Genomic DNA, 12009 nt, shown 5'->3' with positions numbered 1-12009 from the left:
ACGTCCACCCGGCCTCCCGCATGCCCACTATACGCCCTCGCTCAAAGTCCGTCAACTGCACATACGGTTCACGTCCACGCTGTTGCGGCATGCTACCAGTGTTAAAGACTGCGATGGAGCTCCGTATGCCACGGCAAACTGGCTGACACTGACGGCGGCGGTGCACAAATGCTGCGCAGCTAGCGCCATTCGACGGCCAACACCGCGGTTCCTGGTGTGTCCGCTGTGCCGTGCGTGTGATCATTGCTTGTACAGCCCTCTCGCAGTGTCCGGAGCAAGTATGGTGGGTCTGACACACCGGTGTCAATGTGTTCTTTTTTCCATTTCCAGGAGTGTAGTTTAGACAAGAAGAGAATAGAAGCTTTCGAAATGTGGTGCTACAGAAGAATGCTGAAGATTAGATGGGTAGATCACATAACTAATGAGGAGGTATTGAATAGAATTGGGGAGAAGAGGAGCTTGTGGCACAACTTGACTAGAAGAAGGAATCGGTTGGTAGGACATGTTCTGAGACACCGAGGGATCACCAATTTAGTATTTGAGGGCAGCGTGGAGGGTAAAAATCGTAGAGGGAGACCAAGAGATGAATACACTAAGCAGATTCAGAAGGATGTAGGCTGCAGTGGGTATTGGGAGATGAAGAAGCTTGCACAGGATAGAGTAGCATGGAGAGCTGCATCAAACCAGTCTCAGGACTGAAGACCACAACAACAACATGTGTAAATACATTGACTGGAATAAAATCTGGATCGGAGACCATGCCTTTATTAAACGAGTTAAGCTGCTTCGCTACACCGAGGATGTCTATCTGTAACTTGCTCGTCTTTGCAGTTGTTCTTGATGCGAGTTCGGGATACAAGGTTGTGAGAAACTGCCCAAAGAGCATAAACGGCACGCAGCGAGAAAGGACTTACCATACTTCCAATACGTCGGAACTGCGAGTTAGGGTCGTCGATAGCTCCGCACTCGATGCCGAAGGCGCACATGCCGATGACGTCAGTGGTGAAGGCAGCCAGCAGGTCCGTGAGGCGCAAGTCGCGGCTGTGTCGGCCCTGGAAGGCCGCGTGAACGCTCTGCTGCAGCCGGTCGCAGCACAACCTCACCAGGCAGAAGTCGCGCCGGCAGCTGCTGTCTGAGAAGGCGGAGGACATGTACAGCCGCATCTCCCTCCAGAGGTCGCCGCCCAGGCAGAACAGATGCTTCGCCAACGGCTCCATCTTGGTGCTCAGAGGGCTGATCCTGCAACGCATGCACTAAGTAAAACTTCTTCTAGGTTTGTTTGAAGGGTTTTTAACTAATCTTTGTATTCAAGAAAAGTGAAGTAAGCTCTGTTTGTCCGCCCGGTTGGCCGTACAGTCTAAAACCGTCGGCACACGGACCGTGCTGTCGAACGTTAACGTTGAGCGTGCCAAGTTCAACGTGATGCTGAACGCTCAGGAACGATGCGACTTGTGCATACGATTCGTGGGGCCACAACGTGGTATACACGATCGCAACGCACTTCAGCGACAGTTGAGGGATGTTTCTAGTTCGTAAATCACACAGTTTACTCAACGGGCGCGCGTAAAACTCCCACTTTAGCTCTGTTAAAATGCACATTTCCTCCATCGTCCACGAAAACGAAAGTACCATGTCCATTTCAAACACAGGCTTATAAAAGTTCCATTACAAACAGTGCGGTACAAGTTTGGAATACTTCTCCGCATAAGATAAACATTATTTCATCACTCCCACATTTTAGTAAAACCCCAAGGTCAGTCTTACTTGATCACTGTTCCTACCCAGTAGCAGAATCTTTGCAACATGTGAATTACGAAGCGCAAAAATCTTTTACCAGTAGCGCAAGCTGTCCTGTAGATTAAGCCAATCGAACAAAGTCAGTTAAAGGTGAACTTATATTTCCATAACATCAAACATTATAGCATATACTTATATTAAACTAATAATAAAGTATCAGAACCTAATAAATACGCAAATGTTAGAGAAAAAGTCATTGGAATTGTTATGACGCGAACCACCGCCCAAATGAAGACTCCTTACCAGACAGACACGCTACTCATTACGCTTTTTCTTTTTTTTTCATGTTGCTCGCTTTCGTTCGTTGCATCTGCTCGGGGCGGACGTCGTAAGACATCCGTTTAAGTTCGTTGTTGATCGATTAACTCAGTTTTTTTATTACAGAGGGCAGTTAACCCTCTGACCGAACACGCTGAGCTACCGTGGCGGCGTTAAAATTTTTACGAAGACCAGGAATCGAATCCAGATCTCCTGCTTACTACGCAGATGGGTTAACCACTCAGCCACCTTGGCCGTGCGATTACGCTAAACCAACATGAGGCTTCTCGCTTGTAAACAATTGTGTTACCCTTTGCTAAAAACGTTAACCGTAGATAATTATGTTACTAATTGAAATTTAATTATAACAAATTGTACCAAGAACAATGTGTTTTGGGTGGATCTTAAGTGTGTCGCTGCCTTCAAATAGCCTACTCTCATAATACGCAATTTACAATAATTCCTTTGCCACGAATATAATGTTTCTCATTATTTTATTGGAAGTAATCACACAAGTAACAACGAGTTTTCCAGTGATTCACAATTTGCTGGTGCTCAGAAACGGCATATGTACAGGGTGTTTCAAAAATGACCGGTATATTTGAAATGGCAATAAAAACTAAACGAGCAGCGATAGAAATACACCGTTTGTTGCAATATGCTTGGGACAACAGTACATTTTCAGGCAGACAAACTTTCGAAATTACAGTACTTACAATTTTCAACAACAGATGGCGCTGCGGTCTGGGAAACTCTGTAGTACGATATTTTCCACATATCCACCATGCGTAGCAATAATATGGCGTAGTCTCCGAATGAAATTACCCGAAACCTTTGACAACGTGTCTGGCAGAATGGCTTCACATGCAGATGAGATGTACTCCTTCAGCTGTTCAATTGTTTCTGGATTCTGGCGGTACACCTGGTCTTTCAAGTGTCCCCACAGAAAGAAGTCACAGGGGTTCATGTCTGGCGAATAGGAAGGCCAATCCACGCCGCCTCCTGTATGTTTCGGATAGCCCAAAGCAATCACACGATCATAGAAATATTCATTCAAGAAATTAAAGACGTCGGCCGTGCGATGTGGCCGGGCACCATCTTGCATAAACCACGAGGTGTTCGCAGTGTCGTCTAAGGCAGTTTGTACCGCCACAAATTCACGAAGAATGTCCAGATAGCGTGATGCAGTAATCGTTTCGGATCTGAAAAATGGGCCAATGATTCCTTTGGAAGAAATGGCGGCCCAGACCAGTACTTTTTGAGGATGCAGGGACGACGGGACTGCAACATGGGGCTTTTCGGTTCCCCGTATGCGCCAGTTCTGTTTATTGACGAAGCCGTCCAGGTAAACATAAGCTTCGTCAGTAAACCAAATGCTGCCCACATGCATATCGCCGTCATCAATCCTGTGCACTATATCGTTAGCGAATGTCTCTCGTGCAGCAATGGTAGCGGCGCTGAGGGGTTGCCACGTTTGAATTTTGTATGGGTAGAGGTGTGAACTCCGGCACATGAGACGATACGTGGACGTTGGCGTCATTTGGACCGCAGCTGCAACACGGCGAACGGAAACCCGAGGCCGCTGTTGGATCACCTGCTGCACTAGCTGCGCGTTGCCCTCTGTGGTTGCCGTACGCGGTCGCCCTACCTTTCCAGCACGTTCATCCGTCACGTTCTCAGTCCATTGAAATTTTTCAAACAGATCCTTTATTGTATCGCTTTTCGGTCCTTTGGTTACATTAAACCTCTGTTGAAAACTTCGTCTTGTTGCAACAACACTGTATTCTAGGCGGTGGAATTCCAACACCAGAAAAATCCTCTGTTCTAAGGAATAAACCATGTTGTCTACAGCACACTTGCACGTTGTGAACAGCACACGCTTACAGCAGAAAGACGACGTACAGAATGGCGCACCCACAGACTGCGTTGTCTTCTATATCTTTCACATCACTTGCAGCGCCATCTGTTGTTGAAAATTGTAACTACTGTAATTTCGAAAGTTTGTCCGCCTGAAAATGTACTGTTGTCCCAAGCATATTGCAACAAACGGTGTATTTCTATCGCTGCTTGTTTAGTTTTTATTGCCGTTTCAAATATACCGGTCATTTTTGAAACACCCTATATATATATATATATATATATATATATATATATATATATATATATATATATATAAAAGCTTGAAATGAATGCCAATATGGCGCCTCACAACACTGTGCTGAAGGGAGACGGCGTGCGTGTGACGTAGGTGGCGTTTGGCCATCTCATTGGTCAACGCTCAGACACACGCTCAGAATATCTGACATGACCGATACTGCTCTGCACGTTCGGAAAGACTCCCGACCGTGCTATTCCACGCTATGACGTCAGAAACTCGGCATGCTCAATGCTCAACGTTCGGATGCACGGTCCGTATGCCGGCGGCTTAACGCACGGCTTTCCGGGTGGGAAGGAGCGCACGGTTCCCGGCACGGATCCGCCCGGCGGATTTGTGTCGAGGTCCGGTGAACCGGCCAGTCTGTGGATGGTTTTTAGGCGGTTTTCCATCTGCCTCGGCGAATGCAGGCTGGTTCCCATTATTCCGCCTCAGTTACACTATGTCGGCGATTGCTGCGCAAACAAGTTCTCCACGTACGCGTACACTGCCATTACTCTACCACGCAAACATAGGGATTACACTCGTCTGGTGTGGGACGTTCCCTGAGGGGTCCACCGGGGGCCGAACCGCACAATAACCCTGGGTTCGGTGTGGGGCGGCGGAGGGGTGAAGTGGACTGCGGTAGTCGCCGTGGGGTTGTGGACCATTGCGGCTGCGGCGGGGTCGGAGCCTCTCCGTCGTTTCTAGGTCCCCTTTTAACATACAATACAATACACACAAAGCTCTGTTTTCATTCGATGTGTCATATTTCATATCTGTATACCGGACATTTTTTAAGACAGAGGTTTTCAATACTAGATATGCTACACCACAGAGGTTCTGAGTACAAGCAATGTGATCTTTGGTTGCTAGTAGCATTGTCGTTGCTATAGTATTCTACACTGATGAGCCAAAACATTAAGGCCACCTGCTTAATAGCTTGTTTGTTCGTTTTTGCAACGAAGTACATCTCTGATTTTGCGTATCAGAAATCCGACAGTTTGTTGGTAGGTTTGTGGAGGTATATGGCATTTGATGTCTACATACAGTTCATCCAATCGCATGAATAATTGGGCTGCTCATTTGAGTACGTGGCGATCCCTCCCGATAGAGACCCAGACGGGTTCCATAGGATTTACATCGGGCGAATTTCGTAGCCGAGATATCAACGTGAGTTCACTATAATCTTCCTCAAACACCGTAGCACGATTCTGGCTCCGAGGCACAGACAATTATACTGCTGAAAGATGACATCACTGTCGGGGAAGACATCAAGCATGAAGGGATGCAGATGGTTTACAGTTGGCGGCGTGCCTTCGATTACTGCCATAGTTCCCATGCAAGCGCACTAGAATGTCTCCCATAGCATAACAAGGACCCTATTACACGATGCGCTTAAAGTATACACCTACGCAACAGCACCCCAAGCGTGCATATCTGTGACTACCGGCTGCTTCACGTAGATCTATAACACCATCCACGCGTTATACACCCGGAGAGCATGAGCAGTAGACAGCAATAACGCGCGAAACGCAAATAGGACTGTCTGATCTCTTGTAAAGTCGTTCGTTCTGCCGCGCGAAACACAAGGGGGAGCGTGTGACGTATTGGAATGTCATTCGTACAAATCTTTTACGTGAGTTCAAGGTTCCTATTTAATAAGAAATTGTTTTTTATCATTATTTATTAAGTAATTGTTGTTCTCTTAAGTAGGTTGCTACTGTTCTGAATTACAGACCCAACAGGTAGTTTTATATTACAACACTTGGTTACATAGGTATATGTATAACTAACTTTGTTGTGAAGGCAGCATTTGGCTTTTTAATGCGGTTTTTCGCGTCATCTCCGGCTCCACCATTTTCCATGTAAACCGACGCAACATGCGATATAGTGCACAAAGAAATTCCATCCACATGCACACTTACGGCCCTGGCAGATGGTTCGTCGAACCAGTTCCACACTATTTCTCCATTGTTTCACTCTCAAATAGCATGCAGAGAAAACGAGTATGCTCTGATTTCTCTTGTTTTATTATAACTGTCATATCTCCGTGGATGTCAACAAAACTTGGAGACTAAAATTTCGTGAAAAGATTTCGCAGCGACGAGGAACGCCTCTGTTTTAATAATTGACACCTCAAATCGCACATCGTATCTGTGACACTTAGTTCCATGAATAAAAAAGAGAACTTTATCTGGAGAAGATTCTCAAAGCAAAAGAACATTCTCTGAGAAAGTTCTCAGTTTCGAATGAATAAAAAATCTGAAGCATATTCTCTGAGGACGGAGTTCTTCCTCACTACCTCCCCTCCTTCTTGAGAAGGTTTTCGGTGTGTGTCGCCTTCTTCATCCGGCGCAGAACACACGCCTAATCTTATACTTCACTGAAACCGGTTAAAAAGGCAGACTATTCGATGTACGAATATGTAACGCAGACTGTTCGATGTATAAATATGGAACTGGCATCAATGTGTTCTAGAAGAGTTGTGCCACGTTTCGATTTTATTTGTAAATGAAGCAACAAACTCCATAATGAGATTTTCACTCTGCAGCGGAGTGTGCGCTGATATGAAACTTCCTTGCAGATTGAAACTGTGTGCCGGACCGAGACTTGAACTCGGGACCTTCGCCTTTCGCGGGCAAGTGCTCTACCAACTGAGCTACCCAAGCACGACTCACGTCCAGTCCTCGCAGCTTTACTTCTGCCAGTACCTCGTCTCCTACCTTCCAAACTTTACAGAAGCTCTCCTGCGAACCTTGCAGAACTAACACTCCTAAAAGAAAGGGTATTGGGGAGACATGGCTTAGCCACAACCTGGGGGATGTTTCCAGAATGAGATTTTCACTCTGCAGTGGAGTGTGCGCTGATATGAAATTTCCTCTCAGATTAAAACTTTGTGCCGGACCGAGACTCGAAATCGGGTCCTTTGCCTTTCGCGGGCAAGTGCTCTACCATCTGAGCTACCCAAGCATGAGTCACGCCCCGTCCTCGCAGCTTTACTTCTGCCAGTACCTCGTCTCCTACCTTCCAAACTTTGCAGAAGCTCTCCTACGAACCTTGCAGAACTAGCGCTCCTGAAAGAATAGGCAAAGGTCCCGAGCTCGAGTCTCGGTCCGGCACACAGTTATAATCTGCCAAGAAGTTTCATATGAGCGCGCACTCCGCTGCAGAGTGAAAATCTCATTCTGGAAACATCCCCCAGGCTGTGGCTAAGCCATGTCTCCCCAATATCCTTTCTTTCAGGAGTGCTAGTTCTGCAAGGTTCGCAGGAGAGCTTCTGTAAAGCTAGCAAGGTAGGAGACGAGGTACTGGCAGAAGTAAAGCTGTGAGGAGGGGACGTGAGTCGTGCTTGGGTAGCTCAGTTGGTAGAGCACTTGCCCGCGAAAGGCAAAAGTCCCGAGTTCAATTCTCGGTCCGGCACACAGTTTCAATCTGCAAGAAAGTTTCAAGCAACAAATTGTTAAGGCGATATACCAACAGTTTACGAAAGTGCAGTTTCTGATGATTTTACAGAATTTTCGACATGCAGGATACACTTTTGTTATTGAAGTGAACGCATTATGCGATCGAAATCTTAATGACACATCCCGCCTTCATCTACTCCAAACCCGAACTCTGGCAGAGTTTTCTAACACGAGGTAATTTTGCTTGAATATGACACACAGTGGTTCGTTCGCACGTCAAATACGTAAGCAGCAGTCAGTGCCAAAACCACAAAAATCTGCGGGTGGCTATATGTACAGCTTTGCTTGCTCATCGTCAATTGGCTCGTGAACAACACCGACCATTCCTATCCTGTATCGTTACTGGTGACGAGAAATGGTGTCTTTATTCTAATATAAGAGAAAGAAAGGAAAGGACGAGCGCAAACAAAGCAACCACTCTCCGTGCAAAGTCCTGCACTCATCCACAAAAGATAATGTTGTGCATTTGGTGGAACCGCGACGGTGTGGTATACTACAGATTGCTTCCCCAAGGCCTAATCATTACTGCTGTGTAGAACTTCTTGTGTAGAATTTCTCGCTTACCACGAACACTGAACTCTCATTGGCTGTCGGAGAATGCGTGATTTAGGTGTGCAAAGCGAACCTAAACTCGACCGGGATCGTTTGTCACTTCAACTATAGTGGTCACCACTGAGTGAAGTGGCGCAGTGGTTAGCACACTGGATTCGCATCCCGGAGGACGACGATTTAAACCTACGGCCCGCCGTCCTTATTTTGGTTTTCCGTGATTTCCCTAAATTGTTTCAGACAAATGTCTGGATGGTTCCTTTGAAAGGGCACGGCCGACTTCCTTCCCATCCTTCCCTAATACGATGGGACCGATGACCTCGTTGTTGGTCCGCCTCCCCCAGATCAACCAACCAACTAGTGGTCGTCAAACTGCGGCCCGCGGGCCGCATGCTTCGCGAATCAAGTGTTTTCAGCCATATTCCAGCAACTAACAGCAGAACCCAAAAACGTCAAATAACTTTAAGAGCTTCTTAGAGGTGTATTTTTTTTTTTTTTTTTGCTCAATAATAACCAAAATTACTTACAGAGACAGTAGTATTTTAAAATGTGTTTAATTTTAATTCACTTCGGTGAGGTAAGTAAAGTAGCGCGGCCATTGCTTGATTAATAGAGATGATTAGGGTAATATTATATTATTAGTCTTCTAACGTTGACAACTCACAGGAGTGAGCAACTAACGCTATGGTACAAATGTGTAGGGTACAAATATCAAACAGAAGTAACACCGATTCGTGAATGCGCATTAGAGAGGCGGTCATCTTCAAATGTGGTACATGTTTGTAGCAAGTAATATGGAAATGAATTAAGGCTGTTGTAATAAAAGAAAAATGACGTTCAGAGTATTTAATAAGATTTGAGATCGTGTTTAGTATTGCATTTATAGTACACTAATTTATGTAGGTTACCTACATAATAATGTCGATAAGGGAAGGTGTGATAAAGTAGCTAGTATAAGAAAGGTGACCACTGCGTAGTTTTTGCCCTGAAGAGCGCTGCTGTCTGCCGAGAAATTGTGACACTAGTTCCAACACGAGGACTATTCGGAAAGTAATGTCCTATCGTTCGCGAAATGGCAACCATTCTGAAAATAAAATTATTTGTAGTAGTAAGCTACACCTTTCAGCTACTTTTCTACGTAGTCGCCGCACCGAATTAGACGTTTGTCGTAGCTTTGTACCATCTTTCCAGTACGCTTGTCATAGAAGGTAGCCACCTGTGCTTTTCGTCAATTCTCTACGCTCGACTACAGCCTGTTGTCTGTGCCATATGTTGTCTTCATAGCCAGTGGTTCATTTGAGCAGAGATGAAACTCACAACAAGATAATTACAGGCTGTGTTGTGGGTGACCAAAAACTTTCCATAGAAGACGCTGAGAGAGAATATTCACTGCCCTGGAGAGAGCGGCCGAGAACTGTCATGAAGAACGAAACGCATGACAGTTGTGTTATGTGGGCTGCACGACGTCAGGCGAAATCTTTCACTCGGCGCTCATACTTGGCGGGAGACACTATTTTCGAGGCATCCTTATGTGTTCGATGTGCGCTCAGAGTTCAAAAGAGTCACGTGCCACATTCAACGGGCATACTAGATCCACACATCTGTGCAAAACTTCATCGGATTTTCGCAGTGGTTTCCATTTTGCGAGCTATCGGAACTTACTTTCCGAATAGCACTCGTATATATCGTCATAGTTGTCAGTGAGAGACAGAGGAAACTTGTTCCCTTACGTTTTAGTAAATACTTTTTTCTGAGTCACCTAATCTAAGTCTTCATAAAAATGGTTCAAATGGCTCTGAGCACTATGGGACTTAACATCTTAGGTCATCAGTCCCCTAGAACTTAGAACTACTTAAACCTAACTAACCTAAGGACATCACACACATCCATGCCCGAGGCAGGATTCGAACCTGCGACCGTAACAGTCCCGCGGTTCCGGACTGCAGTGCCTAAAAACTGCGAGGCCACCGCGGCCGGCCATTCTTCATATCTCACTTGTGTGACGAGCAATAATTTTTACAATATCAATGTTTAAACAACGTCCTTTGGCCTACCAATGTAATTACTTGTTACTTATTTCAATTTGATAGTATCTTCCTCCCCCACCCCCATGAACCGTCGATCTTGCCGTCGGTGGGGTGGCTTGCGTCCGTCAGCGATACAGATAGCTGCACCGCTAGAATGGAGAGATATCTGTTGGAAAACCAGACAGACATGTGGCTCCTGAGGAGGGCCAGCAGCCTTTCCAGTAGTTGCAATGGCAGCTATGATACATTTCTTTAATCTCCTCATCTGCAGAGCTTGTTGGCGTATAAACTTTTACAATTGTGGTGGATGTTGTCTTCGTGTCTGTGATTGACTGATCTAGCCTTGTAACATCGACCAAATCGATCTTGCTGTGTTGTACTGCAAACGGCTGAAAGCAAGGAGAAACTACAGCCGTAATTCTTCCCGAGAGCATGCAGCTCTACTCTATGGTTAAATTATGATGGATTCTTCTTGGGTGAAATATTCCGGAGGTAAAATAGTCGCCCATTCGGACGGGGACTACTCAAGAGGACGTCGTTATCAGGAGAAACAAAACTGGCGTTCTATGGATCGGAGACTGGGATGTTAGATCCCTTAATTGGGCAGCTAGGTTGGAAAATTTAAAAAAGGAAATGGATCGGTTGGTTAGATATACTGGGAATTAGTGAAATTCGGTGGCAGGAGGAACAGGACTTCTGGTCAAGTAAATACAGGGATATAAATACAAAATCAGATAGGCGTAATGCAGAAGTTGGTTTAATAATGAATAAGAAAATAGGAATGCGAGTAAGCCACTATGAACAGCACAGTGAACGCATTATTGTGGCCAAGATAGACACGAAGCCCACACCCACCACAGTCGTACAAGTTTATATGCCAACTAGCTCCGCAGATGAGAAGATTGAAGAAATGTATTACGACTTAAAAGAAATTGTTCAGATAATTAAGGGAGACGAAAATGTAATAGTAATGGGGGACCGAAATTCGCGAGGAAAAGGAAGAGAAGGACATATAGTAGGTGAATATGGACAAGGGGAAACTAATGAATGAGGAAACCGTCTGGTAGAGTTTTGCACAGAGCATAATTCAACCATCGTTAACATTTGGTTTAAAAATCATAAAAGAAGGTTGTATACGTGCAAGAGACCTGAAGACACTGGGAGGTTTCAGATTGATACATAATGGTAAGACAGAGATTTAGGAGCCAGATTTTAAATTTTAAGACATTTCCAGGGCCAGATGTGGACTCTGACCACAATCTATTGGTTATGAACTACAGATTAAAAACTAAGAAACTGCAAAAAGGTGGAAATTTAAGGAGATGGGACCTGGATAAACTGAAAGATAGGGTTGTAGCCCATCCCCGATGTTATTCAATATGTACACTGAGCAAGCACTAAATGAAACCAAAGAATAAGTAGGAGAAGGAATTAAGGTTCAGGGGGAAGAAATAGACTTTGAGATTTGCCCATGACATTGTAATACTGTCAGAGACAGCAAAAGACTTGGATAAGCAATGAACGGAGTGGATAGAGTCTTGAAACATCAACAAAAGCAAAACAAGAATAATGGAATTTAGTCGAACTATATCAGCTTAGGGAATTAGACTAGGAAACGAGACATTTAAAGTAGTAGATGAGTTTTGCTATTTTGTCAGTAAAATAACGGTTGATGGTGGAAGTAGAGAGGATATAAAATGTAGACTGGCAATGGCAATGAAAGAGTTAGCGGTTGATAAGGCAAATTCTGTGACACCAAGGGATCACCAGTTTAGTA

At 45.0% G+C, this 12009-nt stretch overlaps 1 protein-coding gene across 1 annotated transcript in view; it reads right to left on the bottom strand.

The window, feature by feature from the left end:
- Positions 1 to 12009, bottom strand: part of LOC124788040 (probable cytochrome P450 6a13) — a 102819-nt gene that overhangs the window by 80484 nt on the left and 10326 nt on the right. Inside the window, exon 2 of the mRNA XM_047255098.1 lies at positions 915 to 1239. Coding sequence (XP_047111054.1) covers positions 915 to 1239 — 325 coding nt within the window. The remainder of the gene's footprint in view (positions 1 to 914; positions 1240 to 12009) is intronic.

Source organism: Schistocerca piceifrons, chromosome 3 (assembly GCF_021461385.2).
Source record: "Schistocerca piceifrons isolate TAMUIC-IGC-003096 chromosome 3, iqSchPice1.1, whole genome shotgun sequence".
NCBI classification, from domain to species: Eukaryota; Metazoa; Arthropoda; class Insecta; order Orthoptera; family Acrididae; genus Schistocerca; species Schistocerca piceifrons.
The sequence above is the reverse complement of the archived record's forward strand: the minus strand, read 5'-3'. Positions and strand labels throughout refer to the sequence as shown.